A 19256-nucleotide genomic window follows, 5' to 3' on the forward strand; every position below is an offset into this window, starting at 1 on the left:
TGAGGGGCAAAATTAATGAAAGAGATAATTTCAGCATTGATGAAAGTGATAATTCGAGAATTAATGAAAGAAAAATTCCAGCATTAATGAAAGATAATTCTAAAATTAATAAAAGAAAATTAATGAAGGAAAATTCCAGAATTGAGGAAAGAAATTATTCCAGCATTAATGAAAGAAATGATTTCAAATCCAGAATTGATGAAAGCAATTACCCCAGAAGGTAATGAAAGAAATAATTAATAAAGGAAATAATTCCAGAATTAATGAAGGCAAATCCAGAATTAATGAAGGCAAATCCAGAATTAATGAAAGAAATAATTTCAGCATTGATGAAAGTGATGATTCCAAAATTAATGAAAGAGATAATTTCAGAATCAATGAAAGCAATTATTCCAGAAGTAATGAAAGAAATAATAATTGTTCCAGAATTAATTAAAGAAAATTCAAGAATTGAAGGAAATTTTTCAGCATTAATGAAATAAATAATTTAATCCTTTTTCATCTTAAGATGAGTTACCAATCCTTTTTTTTTAATCTTTAAAACCGAATTTAGAGACCAAACTGTACATTTGTATGGACAAACGAACTTTGTTTTCACCGAGTCACGTGGTTTCCTTACATTTGATATCTAACGCCGTGTTTTCCAAGGTGCAGGTTTCCTGTGCCGCGCGCAACGTGATTCGCCCAGCCATAGGCGGAATAGACTTGGAAGTCTGGGGGGGGGGGGAGGCACGGTCATTATTGCAGGGGGGCAAGATGATGATGATGACAATTCATATATGCATATATAAACAGGTCAGTGGACTCAACCTTTGACGCAGCCACCCCCCCCCCCGTATCTCCGCCCAGCGCGACACGCCGTCCACTCACCAGTAAGAAAAGCAGCATGACTGTTTTCCTACAGAGCGCAATACGCCTGACGACAGCGCTTTAGGTCGGGTGTGATTGGCCGACTGCTTCTGGCGGAGTCAAATGCGTCGTGCGCGGTTTTGCCGATATTCTCTTCACTCTTGTGTGTTTTCTTTTCCTTCCCTTCAAACCGGAGCATGCAGACGACAGGGTAGCTGATGCCAAGGCCATATACTATAATATAGCCGCCCTGATCTGATGCGCCTCGCTAGGAAAACAAACGCGTAGCGTGATTATGTAACACGTTTCTGTCGGTGCGAAATAGTCTAATTCGGTTCACGTTGCGCAACAAACCTATTCCTAGGAAAACCCGGCTTAAGAAAAGTTCATAGCTCAGTGGCTTGATTGCAGACAGGCATGTTTGTTTCACAGAGCTATAAGTGGTTTGTTTTATGGAGGAATGCATAATAACGTTATTCATTCCTCCATGGGTTTGTTTACATATACCAATTTGGGCGGCTTTGACCAGCAGTAGGAAAATGTCGAAAATTAATTTGCTGCCATCTATAATTTAGAAGGGGAAAAAAGATCATATATATATACACTGAGCTATAAGTGAATTTTACTTATAGCTCAGTGTATATATAAAAGGATATATTTAAACCTTTTTTGAAAAAGCAAACAGCTGAAATTACGCGCAGCATGCTAGCCAATCAACGAGAACGCTTTGTTCGTAGAAATATGCTTCTGATTGTATCGTGCTATTTCATTGGAGACTCACAGCAGACGATCGTCATACGGTCTCCTATCTTTGATCTCGTCCGTAAACTTCAAACCGAACTGATCTTTGCCCGATTCGTCCATGGTTAAGAAATTTTAGTAAACATGTCGTCGGGTAAAAGTAAATATCCTTATCCCTCCACCGAAAACGGTGGCAATAAGGCACTGAGTATCAGAGGGATATACGAGGATGAGCGGTACCGGGTATCCGAAGAGTACAACGACGAAGAACGCCGCTGGAGACACCAGTGGTTCAAAGACCAGATCCTGGCCGAGGACGAACCGAGGTACGTGCCCGAGCTGGAACGCGAGCTGAAGAACCCCATCCGTCGCCTGGTGTCGTATCCCTGGCAGAAGATCGAGAACGCCATGACTCCGGTCTTCGGTCAGAAGTTCGCCAAGATATTCCGATGGAACGTGCCCAAGCTGTTGGTCGGCTTCGCGGGTCTGTACGCAGGGTACTACTACATGAAGTATAACCAGAAAGATTGGACCGAGAGCCTCGGGCTGCGGATCACTTACTCTCGGCCGTCACTCGTGCCCGGTGACAAGGGATATCCTTTCAAAAGAGACAGGTTCGAGCCCTCCGATTACTATGACTGCGGGTTCAAAGACAGGAATGTCTTTCGAGATTAGAGGGCAGTGTAGGAAATAAACTATTGTTGCTTGAAACGAGATAAATGTAGAGTCTTGTTCATTCGATACGTGAGTTTGTGTTAAAAGATACAACCGTAATAAATTACGAAGCTTTCATTTTCAGAGTTTTTAATGATCCTAATGTTTTGAAACGTGCAGCATTTACAGTGTACATACACATAGGCACCGTAACCTGGGGGGGGGACTGAGGCCATTTGAGCTTCCCAGTAAATTCAGTGAGCATAGGCGTAAACTTGTTGGGCCCAAGCCCCCACCCATAACATTTGCTATTACCTCCATAGTAACATATGAAAATCTTTACGTCTATGTCTGTAAGGGTGCCGAGTCCCCACCCCAATAATTAATGAACATACAGTGTAAATACTTAAATGCTCTCTTCCAACTTCTGTGTACGCTCTTGAGTTCCTTATATACACGGGGCAACTTTCAGTCCAGGGCCATGTTAAGTGCATCATGCCCCCCCCCGTCCAGGCTGAGAGATTTTTCTTCTGAATCCTCCCACCTGTAACCTTACAAATTTACATATTTATCATTCTGTTGGGCGCAATATGTTTATCTCTGAGTTCAGGTGCGATGTGCTTGATAAACATAATAAACACCTCTAATTGAGTCATTTATATAACTACCAATTGATATACATCATTATTAGAGGGAATTCAATAGAAAAAAAAAAACGTCCCTATGAAAAGCCATTTATTTGACATAGAAAACCAGTCAAACAATTTTAATGCTGCATACGAGATTAAAAAATTGCAGCGCTGTGCCTGTCAGATCAAAAATGCATCCAATGGAAGGAAATTAGCGAGAAACTTGTCTCGCAATGAGCCTAGCAAATCCCTTTCGTCACCACCCATGTTTGGAAAAGTTTTGAGTGAACTGATACACACTCAAACCTGGCTAGATTAAGAAACAGCTGCTCAATAGTGCTAGTGTTATCTGAGAAAGTAGAGCAAAAAGAAAATATGAATACTGTGGCTATTACAGCAGTTGCGTCCAATGGGGGGGTTGATATCAAAACTCTTAAACAGATCTCATTATGATGAGGTCTCCCCAATGTTGGAATAAATTGATAAAGACAAGTATACAAAGACACCAAAACCTGGGGGGGGGGAAAAAATTTGAGCCTTCCTTCCCCAAATGAATTCTGGGGAGAGGCTGAGGTTCCCCCAATAATTAATGAATGTACAAGATACAATGCTCCTTCCCCTGCCCTGTGTATTTTCTGGATGACTGGCAATGTTCAGCCCTCATTCCCCCCCCCCCCCAATGTTTTCTGCATGTCGGCACCACTGAGTGAAAAATAATTTCTTATACTGAGAAAACCACACACATGCATAATTATGAAAGTGCTGTACCGTCAAAAACTTGCTCCAAGTTTTGTATAAAATTTTTTTTACCAACTTCATGCATGTGCACTATCAACAGCTGCTTTGAGACGCTTGTGCTAGCATTTGGACCCCACAGCTTTCTGTTATGCCATTTCAAAAAACACTGCAGATACATATACAGTGCGTGGGGCCGGTTTGACATTTTCAAGTGTAAGTGAATATTATTTTGATGATAAAAATTGCCCCTCTTCAGTTGGCCGCCTAAGAAAATCCTTTCCCTTTCAGATGGCCAAGATCTGGCCATGATGGTGCGGTATGTTTATTTGGTGTACAGAAGTGACATCACTTCTGTGTGTCCACTCTGAGAGAGCATGTGCATTAGTGACAAATGGATGTTTAAGACTTGATCGATTGTATTACTTTTGCTAACATTCATTATTAACCAAGTTGGAAGATTCTAGTTGGCAATTGGAAGGTTGACGGTTTCGAATCTTGCTCGTAGCGCTAGTTTTTTTTTCTCCTCTTAATTCTTACTTTCATCTTCGATTTTTTTGGATGATCACCTATTTATTTTTCTTTGTTTTGCACATGTATTCAATGCAAAGCTGATATTAAGTGTCCAGGCACGAGCCGTCATGACAATTGTTTCATTTTTTATAACTTGTATTCCATGCTGAGGGAGGTCGTGATGTACTTGCTGTGAGGGATGGCGTATCAGTGAGCGAAGTATGCCATTGAACCTGTGTGGGCTGTCATGACAAGCTAGAAGTGAAATTGAATCACTCTCGAGATATGATAATTATTTGCTTTATCATTTCCAAAAGATACTGCAAGCCAGTGATGTGACTGCAAAAAATTAAATGTGCCATATGTTGAATAAATGTCCGGTATCACATGTCGTTAAAAGATTCAGCGAGGACGTCACTTCTAGCAAATGTGGGTCTAGGTCAATTCGTCACGCTCAACTTGTCGCGGGACAATTCGTCGTGCTACAAACTCGTCGTGGTACAAATTTGTCGCAGGCTCATTTCGTCGCGGTACAAATTTGTCGCAGGCTCATTTCGTCGCGGTACAAATTTGTCGCAAACTCATTTCATCGCGACAAATTTGAATTGCTTTAAAATTCATATGATTGTTGTGATCTTATAAATCCATATAAGCCACATTATTGTCAGGATTTCCATTTCTCGCAGTGAGAGATGTTGAAGAGCTCACCCAAATAGAAAATTGAGATCAAATAAATTTTTAAATTTTAATCCCCACCGTATAAGCCGCATTTCCCACTTTTTGTCGGGGTTTGAGTCCTTTATAAACGGAATGAATGGAGATTTTCAGCCCCCCCCCACCTCCTCAATGTTTCCTTCATGTCGCCATGATTGAATTAAATCCAAAATGGAATCGTTAAAAACTGAGACTACGTCAGAAATCCATTGAATCGTCAATTTAATATTCCAATTTTTAATTTATAAGAAGGGGAATAAGCAAAAAAGTACTCAATTGTGAAAGGATACTGGTCCCCCTTTCCTAAACCGTTCAGAACATCCGAAAGCTGCGCAAGTGTTGACCATTCTAATAAAAATAAGACAGCGCGTGTAGATCGCCATAGGAATAGCCATATGGAAAGCATTGAAAGCGAGATTCCCTGACCAGCCTTTTGACCGGAGTCACATGACTCCGGATCTTTGCTTCACATTGTAACCCCTCGCGAGCGCTCTATATTATTCTTGCTCTGTGGGTCTCACCGCGGTGTGTGGAATTACCGTTATATATATTTTTGGGTATTTTTTCTTTTAGATACATTCTCATGTTTACCATATAATTTGCACCTGGTAGCATTTCTTTTACTTCTATAGATCAAACAACCCAGTTCATTCACTAATGACCCACAAAAATCATGTCCTTATTCTGTAGAACTTGATTTACTGCATGGGCCCATCTGGATACTTCTGGCACTGGGGTGTCAAGTGACAATTAGATCTGGTTTCGATTTTCAAGAGTAAATATGCAAATAGGTAGTGCCTCTTTCAGAAAAATTGCTTTGTATGTGGCAGTGTGATAATGTTCAGACAGCCCTGGGCGTACTTTAAGAAAATTGTGAAAAGCTAGTCGAAAAACTCAGCAATAATGTGAAGTCTAGTTTGCAATATTATTAGTTTCTCATCTTTTGTGCCATCCTTTGTGTGATAATGATCTTCAACTATACAATCAAGTGTTCTTAAAGATTTAAGATCTTCTATCGAATGATCGATGTTGAAAAAAAATTGCACACTTAAAAAAAAATACCATTTGATATCTTTTTGTGGTGCTTATTTTGCTTAATCCGGCCTTGCCTGTGGAGGATGTGGGGGGGGGGGGTCTCACATGCTTCCTTCAGGAAAAAGCTCAGAGCCTTGAAATCATTAACCTCTATATAAAGGATTTTCAATTTTCTGAGTCCTAGCGCCTCTAACTTATTTATTACTCCTTTTTCGGCCTTTAATATGCTTTCTTCTAATTACGATTTCCATTATTTATGCCTGTGGTTTCCCAAAAAAAAAAAAAAAAATTTGTTTGCATCGCCCCCTCTTCTCAATTTTTTTCTCTCTCATCGGCTTCCAAATCATACAAACCCATGAGGGGGGGGGGGGATCCTACGTAATACCAGTAACTTCTATCACCCCCTTCGATCTTTCCATCGTCCACTTTTGGGAAACTGATTTGTGCCTTTTTGGCATGGTTGGAGGAAAGGAGGGGGATCGACCCGCTCTTACAATAAAGACGTGTGCTTGTTCACAGTAATACGCTCACACTGGCGCTATAACAGTGGTCGGCTGAAAGTGGTTTTCTGTAGTTCCCAACCTCGCGGTGGGAACGAGATCCGATCGCCCCATTAAAAAGTCTGGGCTAAGGCACACAGCGGCACGAATATTCAATCATCACACTTCACTCACAATTTGAAATACAGATGGCAGCACCGAAAAATCAGACACACTCTCACACTTTCGGCACAATTCACTGCGTAGTAAATTTCCCACGGTGATAAACCAGTGTTGTGCTCGGTTTAAAAGAAAAGTAATGTAAACAGGAGTTCCCGAAGGACTTTAGGAGGAAGGATTTTTTATTACATAAACATACTATACGGGAAATTAACCCCTCCTTTGTATTCTCTACTGTGTGTATGTATTGACATCATAATCATCACCCCCACACACACACACACAGACTATCTAGTTTATCTTCACCCTCTATAAGTTTGCAAAAACGAGTTTCAACTATATCCTTCGAAGATAAATAAGCTTTCCTTCAACATAATCTAAAAATTCAGACTATTTGTCCCTGAGAGATTAGTAAATGCTGATTTATTTTCGACATTCGTCGCACTTTTGGAAAATGGTCTCATTTTTTCATAATTTTTCAGATTCGCTGAAATGTGAGGGAAGCAATGCCAATTATACTCAGAAACAAAACTTGTCTCTCGTAGGTTTATTCATTTTATTATACAAAAAATATAATCACATTTTTTTAAATGCTACTTCCTACATAGAAAGGACTTATGATTACGATGATCTGCAGTCTGACACTCTGCACTGATTGAAATAATACCACCATCCACTGACGACTGTCTTGCAATCACGGCAGAGCTCTACCTCTCGGCGGACTTTGGCCCAGATCTCCGTAGCGAATTCAGTGAAGAACGTAGTCGGACCGTTGGACTCGACGAATCTCTTCAAGAACAACGACCCTCTCGTACCTGAGACTAATTTTGCCACGTCTCCTCGTGGGTACGGTAGAAAAGACTCGCCATCTTTACCGGCCGGGAACAGCATGCCATCGGCTCTGACCCCAAACACTTTCTTACCTTTCTCGATGCTCGAGTAGTCTCCGAGAGCGTATAAAGTTATGTGGTTTGTTTCCAGGTAACGTTGGGCGGTTTGCAATGTGTCAGTGTCCGCTTCCTGTAAATAAAAAGTATTATCAATAAATTTTGTGCACCTTACACAAAAGTTTAGGCACAACACTATAATAAGCACTATAATTAGGCACACAACTTATAAAACAAAAATTCAGTATATAGTTAAAACATAACAATTCAATATTATAAACTTAACACGCGCTATGTTACTGGACGAACAGTTGCCCCTACAATGACTGGATATGCAATAATACTGCGCCGCCAGATGAAGTGAAGCATGAATTCCAGCACCGTTCTCTCACAACGAAAAATATGAAAATCGGCTTCCACTACGACCACAAAGAGATATTGGGACCCTCTGGGACTTGGAGATGAGGAACGGCATGCTCTACAGCCGTTGGGAGTCAGAGACGGGAAAGACTTTCAGATGGCAACTCATCATACCTGGAGGCGATGTGGAAGAAGTTTTAAAAGAGTCGCACGGACTCGCGACTGATGGACATTTCGGCATCACCAGAATGCTATGGAGGATTCGCGTGTGATTCTATTGCGATAAGTTCGGGACGGATGTGTAGAAGTGGTGTGAGAACTGTGCCGCCCGAAAAAGACCTCCGAAGTGGACTCGTGCCCGACTTCAACGCTACAACGTTGGTGCACCGTTCGAGAGAATTGCCCTGGGCATCCTAGGACTGTTACCTGAAACCCACAATGGTAACAAGTATATACTTGTGGTGATGGATTGTTTCACCAAGTGGCCGGAAGTATTTTCCTATGAGGAGGTCGAGACGCTGGCACAAGTGTTGGTGCAGAATTGGGTGTTCCGATTCAGAGTCCCCATGCTGATCTATTCCGATCAGGGAAGAAACTTTACGTCAGCGGCATTCCTCGGGATGTGCAAACTTCTGGGAATGGAAAAGACGCGATCTACTCCGCTTTATCTGATGGGATGGTGGAGAGATTCAACAGAACCATCCAGAATTACCTCTCGCTGTTCGTGTCGAAGTACCAACAAGATTGGAAATCGAGCTATTGCCTCCTATGGCCTATAGGAGTGCCGTCAGTGAGAGCACTGGATTCTCACCGTCACAGATGCTCATTCGGCTGTCGAGTGACTTGCTGTTTGGGCGATCGCCAGATGCTCCTCTTCGTATGGAAGAATATGTTGAGGAGTTCCAGGAGCACTTGAGGATGTGTGCATCGAATCCCTAGACATTTCTTTTTTCCCCCTTCAAACCGAACACAACTCAGGTCTATCACCACCTGTGGGCGATTTACTACCTAGTGAGTTGTGCCGAAAGTGTAACTGTGTGTATACCTAACAACCTGAGTGCCTATGTAGTGTTGTGTTCGGATTTTTAGTGCTGCCATCTATATTTCAGAAGTGAAGTGAGTAATGTGTTATGATTGAACCACATTTGTGCTGTTTTTTGGTCTGTTTCCTCTCTGTGGCGAGACTTTTTAAAGGGGAGATCGGCTCGCATTCACGCCTTGACGTTGGGAACCACAGAAAACCAACTGCAAGCGACCACCACTGTGGCAACGGTGGGGTTCGAACCCGGGACTTCGCGACGCGAGTCTGTCACTATAACCACTCGACCACCACAGCAGAATCGACATCGGCTCCGAGATTTGCTACGATGCGAAGGCCACGTTTCACGACTTAAAGAAGAGAGACCTTGTCTGGCTTTGGAATCCGAAACACCAGAAAGGAAGATGTCCGAAACGAAGGAAAGAAGGGCATCCAAAACGACGGAAAGGATGGTGTCAGAAACTCCAGACTTCCTGAAAAGGACGTTACCATGTCAGGAAGAGACTAAACAACATCGTGATGTGAATTCAAATGACACTGAAGTTCAAGGTGGTCTATGTCATCAGACTTACTTATTACCACAAGGACTACATTTCCCGGGACGGGCAACTGTCGAGGAGGGGGGCAATGTTACGAAGGGTAGAAATTGAAAAGGCTGGTGAATCCATGCAAGGTACGCGTGGCATGTGATGGTTGGAAATAGAAGAACAAGATTCTAGGGGACTCGAACAGTAGAATTCGATGAGAGAAGACGTGCATTTTGGAGGGCTGCTTTAGTTTTAGCAGTACTTTTAGTTTATGTGAATAAAGCTGTTTATTTGTTATTGAATCTTTGTTCCTGGGAGTGTCTACGCATCGTCAAGTCCTCGGAGAAGAACCCCTGGAGAGATACGTGCGACAGGACGAATCTGGTGACAGCAGGTTCATCGAGAGACCTGGGGGCAGCGACATAATAATATGGTCTTGAGTCCAGTCCGATTGCCCAGGGTGATGTTCCAAGAAAGGTACAAGAATCATGTTGCTCTTTTGCAAATAGCTGACATCATGAATTCATCTGAGAAAAGTTTCTCTCTCTCTCTCGAACTATTAAATTCTTTTCTATGCTTTATTTCACTAGCAGAGTGTTTTTGTCGTGGGGCTAGTCTTCATATTTTTTATTCTTTATGTCAGCTGGTAACTTTAGGGTCTTTGAAATTTCGTTTGGGTTCATTATGCTCACCACATGCTAGTGATTTATAGATGTCTCATTTAAATTGATTTAATTCAACAGAAATTTGAGAAAAAGATTTAACTCGTTCCTTAGCATGGGCGGCTCGAGCTCACCTGCCACCCTTAAATACGACCCTAGTGAACAGATGAGAGGGCCTCAGCCTGGGAACTTTGGGATCAACCTGATTTTCTTTATCCATCCACACCACTGTTACCCAGAAAATACTATCGACCCATACGTCCTGCTTTCAAAGTAGCTGTCCCATTCTTTGGTTCAGGGTTGTTTTACTATTTTTGATTGTGCCAGATAACTTTTCAACAAAACCGTTCTTATTGATGAGTTTTTATATTTTGCTTTCTTTTGGGTTGATTTTTTTAAAATTTATTTCAAATCTCCAACATTGAAGTGAACCTTGCTCATGCCAAAATACCTACTCCAAGATTCCCAAGGCAGAAACTGAGGCGTTCTGGTGCTAGAGGCCCTGAACAAATGAGAACCAAAATTCTTTCTTAGTCCTCATTTGACCATTCCTGAAAAATAAATGTGGTGGGGTTAAAAATAAATAAGGTGGGGGTGGGGGAGGGGTTAACCAAAATGCACTTTTGCCTCATGTCAGTTTATTCTTGTTTCCATCACTGTCGAGGCCTTGTCTGTTCCCTGATGTTTTCTCATCTTAGGTAAGGCTCAAAAGAGTGAAAGCGTGTGGTGCCTCTCTCTCTCTTGTTAGTTTTTATTATTCCAAAACTTAAAAATTTATATGCAAAAAGGAGTCCCACAAACGAATAGGATGCCGCCCGGGTATACTGCACTCCTTGCAACGTCGCTTAAGCCACACCTGGACTTTAGTACTCATATCCATAATACTTCTTTGTTTGAGGACTAAGTGGGTTTTGGCATGGTGCTTGACTCGGGAAAACATTCAAGGTTCATGTAGCACCAAGACAATAGGGTCGGATCTAGAGATCGGTTTTGGGTGGGGGGGGGGGATTTTTAGATTATGAATATGGTGACCATACGTCCTGCCTTTTCAAGGACAGTTTCTATTTTTTTTTTTTTTTTTTTTTGATTTTTCCCATTTTTTAATCGAAGATTTCTTGAATTTTTTATTTAATCAAAAACGGTGGTACAGATAATTTTCAACAGATTGATTGAATGTAATGTTATTATATAGAAGTTACGAAAATTTCATGAATTATTGCATATTTCACTTTGGAGGGGAGGGGATGATCACTCCAATCAACCCTTCTCCCCATAGATTCGAGCTTGAATAACAAACTCTTTTGCGATGTACATCTATGTACCATATTGAAATTCGCATAAATTTGATTCTGTGCCTATACCTTTGAGAAACTTAAAATTAAATAAATTTTTTTTTTTTTTAAGTTTTGCTTTTTATGAGACCTTCACATCATATATTCTCAAACAGTGTTTCTCAACCTTTGGATGCTCTACAGTTCGGTTGATTACTTTTTCATGAATGGAAGGCTCGGTAATACACAGAACAAATGGGAAATAAATTGGGAAAACGAAACAGTGAATCACCCACGGCCCACTTTGACTGATGTCAGGGCCCGGCTATTGAGAAACAATGTTCTAGAATATACATGATCTCTTTATAAAGTTATTAACAAGACCCATCAGTTATTTTTATTATTATTAAAGAATGTATTGTGGGCCTAAACTTTTGTGACACACTGCATGCTTGTATTGTAATTTGTAATTTAAGCCCTGATAATATTCATAACTATTCATGAAAAAGCAAAATCGTATCACCTGAGGATCATTGTCAGTAACGATGATGAAGACCTTCGAGTCAAATGTGTCATGACCAACGACCTCTGCTGCATATTTGATCGCTTCAACTGGACAAAAGGTTTCGGTTCCTCTGAATTCAAGTCCTTTCAGGAGTTGGTTCGTGATTTGTCTCATCGGTACCCAGACATTACTGAAAGCAGAAAGAATCAAGCTGATGTATTTTATCCTGATAGAGACACATCACAGTAATAGTTATATAAGAAAAAAAGGCATCAAAAGAAGAATCGACCCCAGGGTGTCTCGTTATAAATTACTAAAAAATATTCAATATTTGGTGAATTTAAGTTTACTTTCCATTATAACAAACTTCAAGGAATCAAAAATGTATATAGTTTGCTACATCAGATCTAATAAAAGAACAAGTAAAACGTTTTGTTACAATGCATTCGCTCTTACTTGTCAACTGTATGGATTGTCGGGGAGTAATGAACGCCACTGCCTCCGAATCCAATCAAAGTGTAAGATATTTTCCCATAACCATTGGATTCGAACTGTTGGTCGATGGCTTTCACTACACTTTCGAGTCCCTTCAAGATTTTTGATTTCTTCGTAGGCATCATGGACCGCTTCTCATTAACTAGGAAGACAACTTCCAACTTGTTTCGTATTTTTTCGCTTTCTTGACGTGTGACTGTAAAAGGAGGAAATATTTTTCAATATGAAATAACGCTTGGAAAATATTTCAAAATATCAGTTTGTGCTTCATTCAGTTCATACTTTTCTTCAAAAGAAATACAGTGAAATTTCGCTACAACGATGGTCCCTCAACAAAGATATTTTTTATTGGTCCGCAGAATATCATTATATAGATGTGTCACTGTAGTATGACAGTATTGTGGCAACATGCCACCGCTACAAGCATAAGCGGATTCACACACCTCGAATAGAAGGTGGGGGGGGGGGGGCGTGAATCACAGAGGTAATGCATAGTGTAAAAATTTTTGGGGGAGGGGGATGCTCCTACCATCCCCTCCCTGTATTTGCATATGTAAGTGACCTGCATCACATTTCCAGATCCTTTAAGTGACCTGCATCACATTTCCAGATCCTTTAAGTGACCTATAGTACATTTATAGACCACTTAAGGGGCCTGCAGCATATTTACATATCATCGTGGCATAGTTCCAGAGCACTTAGGTGGCCCATAGCACATTATCAGATCACTTGAGTGACCCACGGCCGACTTCCAGATCCCTTAAGGAATCTGCGGCATAACTACAGGTCACAATTAAGTGACCCGCGACATGTTTTTTTAATCAGTGAAGTGGTCCGAACTCTCCTAAAAGTTGAATACTATTGGGATAAACCTACCTCAACCACTTCGCCGTAGTGTCCAGCAGGAGGGCTTGGCGAATCTCAGGTACTAGGTTAGGTAAAAATTTGGTATATTGATGCTTAAAATTTTCCACACATTTATGACAACTATATTAGAATCTGAAAACAAAAAAATGTATTTTGCGGAATTTACGTCAGTGTTCACCACCATAGAAAAGTCCCAAAATAGTAGTAAAAAGTCACAGAAGGGGTTGAGAAAGAGTCCCAAAATGAGAAAGGGGGAAAAAAGAACACATTCTTACAAGATAAATGTTAACCCTGACACTTCTCAACAAGTCAAAAAATTTATGATCCAATTTTTTTGGTCAATACCCCCTCAACACTTACAAAAATGAATAATTTCATGTCTGAGCTGTAAAATGGCATTTCAAGCCTCTTTATGATGGCAAAAAGCAAAATATCCTCAGATCTCCTACTCAAAAAAATTAGAAAAAGTAGGACGTAGAGAGGGTACCCCCTTTAGACAACATAATCATAGAGCATAATTGAAAAAAAAAATTATTTTACATTTTAAAATTAATTTTTTTTCACAGCACTATTTCAGTATCTTGTAAGATTGACTTGTGCCAAAGCAAAATGACAGAAATGACGGTTATAAAAACAATTTTTTGGCCAAAACAGAACTGGAAACCACAGATAATACTTTTCCATTCTCTCCTCATAATATATATTACGTTCTTTTTTTGGAGTCTTCCACAGTCCAGTCTGTCACTGCTCTTCAACAATCCACACAGCAGCAGACATGTAAGTTTCTTAAGAATGACGCTCTCTCAAGACCACTTCCAAAAACACAGTGCAAAATGTGAAAATTGCATGGTCTGATGTAATTAAGTCAAGGTGGACTAGATGGTTTTTCTGCGTTGTCCATTCATTAAAATGCAAACAAAGGGATTTTTTTGCATTTTAATGTTCAATGCCAGTGTAAAAATTTTTTGACAAATGAAGCTCTTTAATTTCTATCTCTTTGCAGAGTGTTGTAAATGTTATTTATGCCTTTGCATGCCCCAAAAATACATAAGACTATTGAATGCTATTGGGTAGCATCAGAACCCCCAAACCTAAAATAGGTCTATGTATCCAACTGCTTTGTTATGCAAACTGTTGTTTCACCTATACACAAAATGTGCACTACAATTTTGCATGATGAATGTTAGTTACTGTACAAGACAATGAAGTCGTAAATACAAAATTATTTTTTCCCATCAAGACAGAAGTTTTAATGACTACTCTACATGTTTAACTCTCCAACTAAGCAAACTGAAAATTAATAAACCAAATGGTCTACTTACACAGCCCCCCCCCCCCCCCCCCACAAATAACCTTAAAAATGATACAATTTCTGCTTTGGTAGAATCATTAATTGCAATATAAAAAATTTGTAATATTTGACTGACAATATATTGATGATTCCCTCAAAAAGTAGTGGGACAAACCAAGAAAGTATTACATTTTAACAAAAAGTAGGATGAGTGGGAGTCCTGCATCTTTGTCACCACTGGAGGATCTCCAAGTTGGGTAATGTAAAAACCATAATTATTAGAGTGCTTACCAAATACCCAAAGGGAAATTTTGTGATTTTTCCTTGACTTATTTGGCAACATCGGTCATTCAACATTCATTATTTGTGATAGTATTGGCGATTTACATAAATTATTTGATGATGTTATTAGCAACTTACATTAGTTATTTGACGATTTTTAACAATTGTTATAGGGCGCAATAGTTCTTTTGCTTGAAAAATGAAACATTTCATTGAGATTTGGCTCAATGGCGATCAATAATAGAAATCCTGTTTTTTTTTTTTTGAAAATGGAAACAGATTTTCTCATTCATGGTTTAAAGTCAGAAAAAGCCTTATTCAGCTTACCACCACTGTGTAATTAAGGGTATTTATCCAGACTATTGTGATATGAAGCCTAATGAAAAGCCAGGATTTTTGGCAATAAAATCGAGAATGGGAACTGCAGGCTTGAAAATTGAGTCGCAAAAAAAAATTGTGAACTCTCTCTCTCTCATTTCATGACTTTTTCTAAACTTCTGTGACTTTGCACAATGATAGTCACATTGATTATTAGACACCCCTGTTTACAGATAAAATGTGAAAGAGTGAGTTCATCGCACAAAAAACTCTAGAATCTTTCTGTAACGAATTTCATAAATCGATTGGAAAACAAATGTCATAAATACCATGACAAGGTGTTGTCATAGTCTTCTTCTCAGTATGGTAACAGAGGGCTGAAATTGCAGAGATGGTGAAGCAGTCGTCTCCTTTGGAATGTAGCTGACTCAAGCAGCTTTTCAAGAAGCCGTCTCTAACATATCTGCTGATGGAACAAGGAACTTCATCCATGACTTTCTCGCAGCGTTTCTTCTGCTCGTCGGTGTATACACTGTTTTCTGGAAGTTGAAGATTCTGAGGACTTCCGTTTAATTCATATTTTTGAGCGAATTCCACGATGCTTGATGCCAGCTTTCCATCTGGGAACTAAAACATAAAAGTTAATGAAAAAAAAATTAAGCATAGGAAATGATTAGACTTGTCTCAATTACATCTATCCAAATGTACAACTCAATTACTACATCCAAATAAGAAACAAGAGACATTTGGGGTCTATCACACAAGGAGATTTCAGCGCACTGTCCCAGGGTGACTTTTGTCTCTCTGGGTGCCTCTGAAAATTTATTTAGATATGAAAATGACACAGGGGGAATCATTGGCAGTTTTTTTATACACCCTCCCTATACCAACTGTGCCCAATGCTGCTTACTTACCTACGGTGATCAGAAGAGAACCAATGTTTACAGCATGGTATGGCCATTGCCAGTTTTTCATACAGGGGCAGGTGCGAACATGCAAATCGTGAACCAGAGATTGCCACATATCCGGTTCAACAGTAAGTATCATGAGTCAGGGCTGTAACTATGATTTTTACAGCCTGGGGCAAACATTATTTTACTGCCCCCATCCATCCATATATATATATAAAAAAAAGGTTACTGAAAGATCATTTCATCATACCTGCATTTCAACTTCGTTCATACTAGCATTCAACCATATACTCTATCTGGGGGAGGGAGATATATATATATATGGTTGGCTACTGGTGACTGTATGCCATATACTGTAGATCATAGTTTCCCAAACTTTTTGTTGCATTTCCCTCTTGTTTAAAAAAATTCTCTCCTCATAGGATCCTATACTAAACCCAAAGCTTCTACCGCACCCCCCCCCCACTTATACACTTCCATTGCCCCCCAGTGGGCGATACTGCCCACTTTGGGTCACACTGCTGTAGACTGTATACCTTGTTTGCAAATCAAAGTTCAATCAATATAATTTCTTTCATCACTCTGTCCAAAATATAGTAAAAGTGGCCATGGCATCATGGCACCACAAAAAGCCAGCTGGACATCTTGGAAATGATATTGGATGGTTGCACCAGATAGACACACGCCACCACGTCTGACAACCTTGGGCCGACACAGGATATTGACTTGTGGTTATAGGAGAAAAATATTTAAAATTATGAAACATAAAATTAAATAGCACTTATTAAGGATGGAGTGGCCAATTTCCGCCCACAGCGGGTCAGTACAGTTACATCACCAGCAAGTTAGTCCACTCATCATCTCATTTCCATTAATATCCAAACGCACCGTTTTGAAATCCTGATGTGTTTTCTGAGATATTAGCCGTTTGATATTACCTGTTTTGATAATTGCTGGTTATCTATCGATGATTTACTCTTGTAAATGATGTATAACAGAGTTTGCTCAAAAGAATACTGACTTTTATATTACGGCAAAACCTGCCTATAATGATACTCTGGGAACCTAGAAAAATAATTATAGACAGGTTACCGTTTTAAACAGTTTGAGCATTGATGTTATTTCCTATTAAATAAGAATTCCGTCGGGTCCAAAGAAAATATCATTATAGGCAGGTTTATTGCCATAGACAACATCGTTATACACAGGTTTCATTGTATTACATGTTTTATGTTAAGTTATATAGTAAACTTTTTAGAAATGAATCAAGTTCGGCAGAATGACTTATTTGAACGACATAAAAGAAAATTGTCTTATTTTAATGTATGCAAAAGAATTTTCTTGAAGTAAATCTTGCTGGCAAAAAATCTTACCATGAATTCATTATGTATTTCACCATCAGCATTCCCCAAGAGACCAAGTGTTCCGCCAGCACTCCAGGCATTAAGTTCGATGGTACAGAGTTGGTTTGATCCCTCACAAAGCACGGTCAATACTGGGCTCCACACAGAAACAATTTTGCCTTCCCGTTTCACGACTACTTTCCTTTTTTTTTGATGAAAAATGAATTTGCATAAATTTGTTTGAAATAAAATACACGAAATATTGCATTAAAAAGAAGCAAATAAACGTGAGCTCTATATTAATATGTAAACAGCTGTAAAATGATACCGGCTCAACCAACAAAACGACGGTGGTACCAATAGAAAATACAAAGAAAATAGGGAAGGGCCTAAGGGTAGTCAGAGTTCCTGCACATAGGTGCACACAGAGGGAGGGGAAGAGATTGACACTTTCATTCACCATATATACCCTTGCGATCTCCGCCCTCCATTTCGAGAAGGATGTATCCATGTATGGTCCCGTACATACAGCATAGGTGTTAATTCCCAGACCTGAAAATCTGTAGTTTCTCCAGGGATGAAAAATTTTGCTGCCGATACAAACACAATAAATTCTGGCTAATCCAGCACATATCACACCAATGTGATAGATTACCGAAATCACTTGATTACTGAAGTTAATTGGGAAATCCCATTTGAATACAAATTTCTGCGCACATACATGCAGTGTTCCCTCTTCTATGTTTTATGAAAACCCACTTAAAAATGCAGGATTACTGGATGGGCCAGACTTTTGTACAGCCAGGTTATCAAGAGTGTACTGTAGAAAGGAAAAGTGGTAATTTTCTGGGTATTGTTGCAGGTGACAATATGAAGCAGCTGTGGTGGTCGAGTGGTTATAGTGACGGACTCGCGATGCGAGGAACCGGGTTCGAACCCCACAGTGGTGGTCGGCTGAAGTTGGTTTTCTGTGGTTCCCAACTTCAAGGTGTGAATGCGAGCCGATCTCCCCGTTAAAAAGTCTCGCCAAAGAGAGCAACATGCCCACAACATTACAAATATTCAATCATTACACTTCACTCACAATTTGAAGTATAGATGGCAGCACTGAAATATCATACACAACACTAGCTACACACTCAGACTGTTAGGTGCACTCACTTTGTTCCAGACTCTGCCACGAAGCTGGGCTGGAAGAGATCTCAGCAACAGGATAAGTCCGGTGGCAGAGACCCTGGCGTTCATTCATTCAGGTAACAATATGACTCACTTCTGGGACATCCCCATATTTTCGATGAAACTTTTTGAATTTTTATTCTTCACTGAAATCAAGCTGATCATGATAATTATGACATTTCACATAGTTTGTCACACTAATCCTCTTAATCCGCTGTAATTTGTAGCAGTGCTTCATTCTCTTTCACCCCCCGATTGGCAATTTTTTCAAAGATTTTAGCAATAATTCAAAACTTTACCCACTTTTGGTATCATATTTTGGCAATTGACAATTTCCCATATTTTTCTTTGGTAAGCATGGTCACCCTGGGATTGTAAGGACCGAGGGATTTTCTTTGGGGACTTTTCAAAAGCTAAAATTTTTGCTAAGCAAAATTTAGGGATTATTCTATAAAGATACAAAAAAATCTGAAGAATCTGGTTTCTGACAGGAAGACTTTATTAGGGTAAAAAATCGAAAGGTTTCAGGGTAAATCGGAAGCATTAGCAGCAATAATACAGAATTAGAGTGGTGTATGAGTAGCTGATTGGTCATGAGTTTGGGAAGGAGATGACATCAGCTCTCTCAGAAAGTTTATGGGGGAAGTGGACTGGGATAATATGCAGCTCCACCTACAGACTAGTTACTAGGGCATTTAACCATTAATTTCTGTCTGGATGGGCACCAAACTGACATTACAGTAAGGTCAATCATAAAGATCTCCCCTTTAAAAAGTCTTGCCACAGAGAGCAA

The 19256-nt window shown here is 39.8% G+C and overlaps 2 protein-coding genes across 2 annotated transcripts in view; one reads left to right on the forward strand and one right to left on the reverse strand.

Moving 5' to 3' along the window:
* The first annotated feature begins 1670 nt into the window (after positions 1–1670).
* ND-B17 (NADH dehydrogenase (ubiquinone) B17 subunit) lies at positions 1671–2382 on the forward strand. Its single transcript, XM_089249903.1, has one exon. It carries the CDS (start codon positions 1735–1737, stop codon positions 2263–2265), a length of 531 nt encoding a protein of 176 aa, XP_089106029.1. The 5' UTR covers positions 1671–1734; the 3' UTR covers positions 2266–2382.
* Positions 2383–7061: 4679 nt separating this feature from the next.
* Positions 7062–19256, reverse strand: part of LOC149070104 (uncharacterized) — an 85458-nt gene continuing 73263 nt past the window's right edge. The window contains exons 32-36 of the mRNA XM_089249232.1: positions 17318–17489; positions 15363–15660; positions 12237–12471; positions 11799–11970; positions 7062–7549 (exon numbers count right to left, since the gene is read on the reverse strand). Coding sequence (XP_089105358.1) covers positions 7151–7549; positions 11799–11970; positions 12237–12471; positions 15363–15660; positions 17318–17489 — 1276 coding nt within the window. The 3' untranslated portion in view covers positions 7062–7150. The remainder of the gene's footprint in view (positions 7550–11798; positions 11971–12236; positions 12472–15362; positions 15661–17317; positions 17490–19256) is intronic.

The sequence above is a fragment of the Pholcus phalangioides genome, unplaced genomic scaffold (genome assembly GCF_987345545.1).
Source record: "Pholcus phalangioides strain wild (caught in Gottingen) unplaced genomic scaffold, Ppha-v1.0 ptg000022l_1, whole genome shotgun sequence".
NCBI lineage: Eukaryota > Metazoa > Arthropoda > Arachnida > Araneae > Pholcidae > Pholcus > Pholcus phalangioides.

Coding starts and splice junctions, on each gene's coding strand:
- ND-B17 (XM_089249903.1), top strand. CDS start 1,735: ATGTCGTCGGGTAAAAGTAAATATCCTTATCCCTCCACCGAAAACGGT.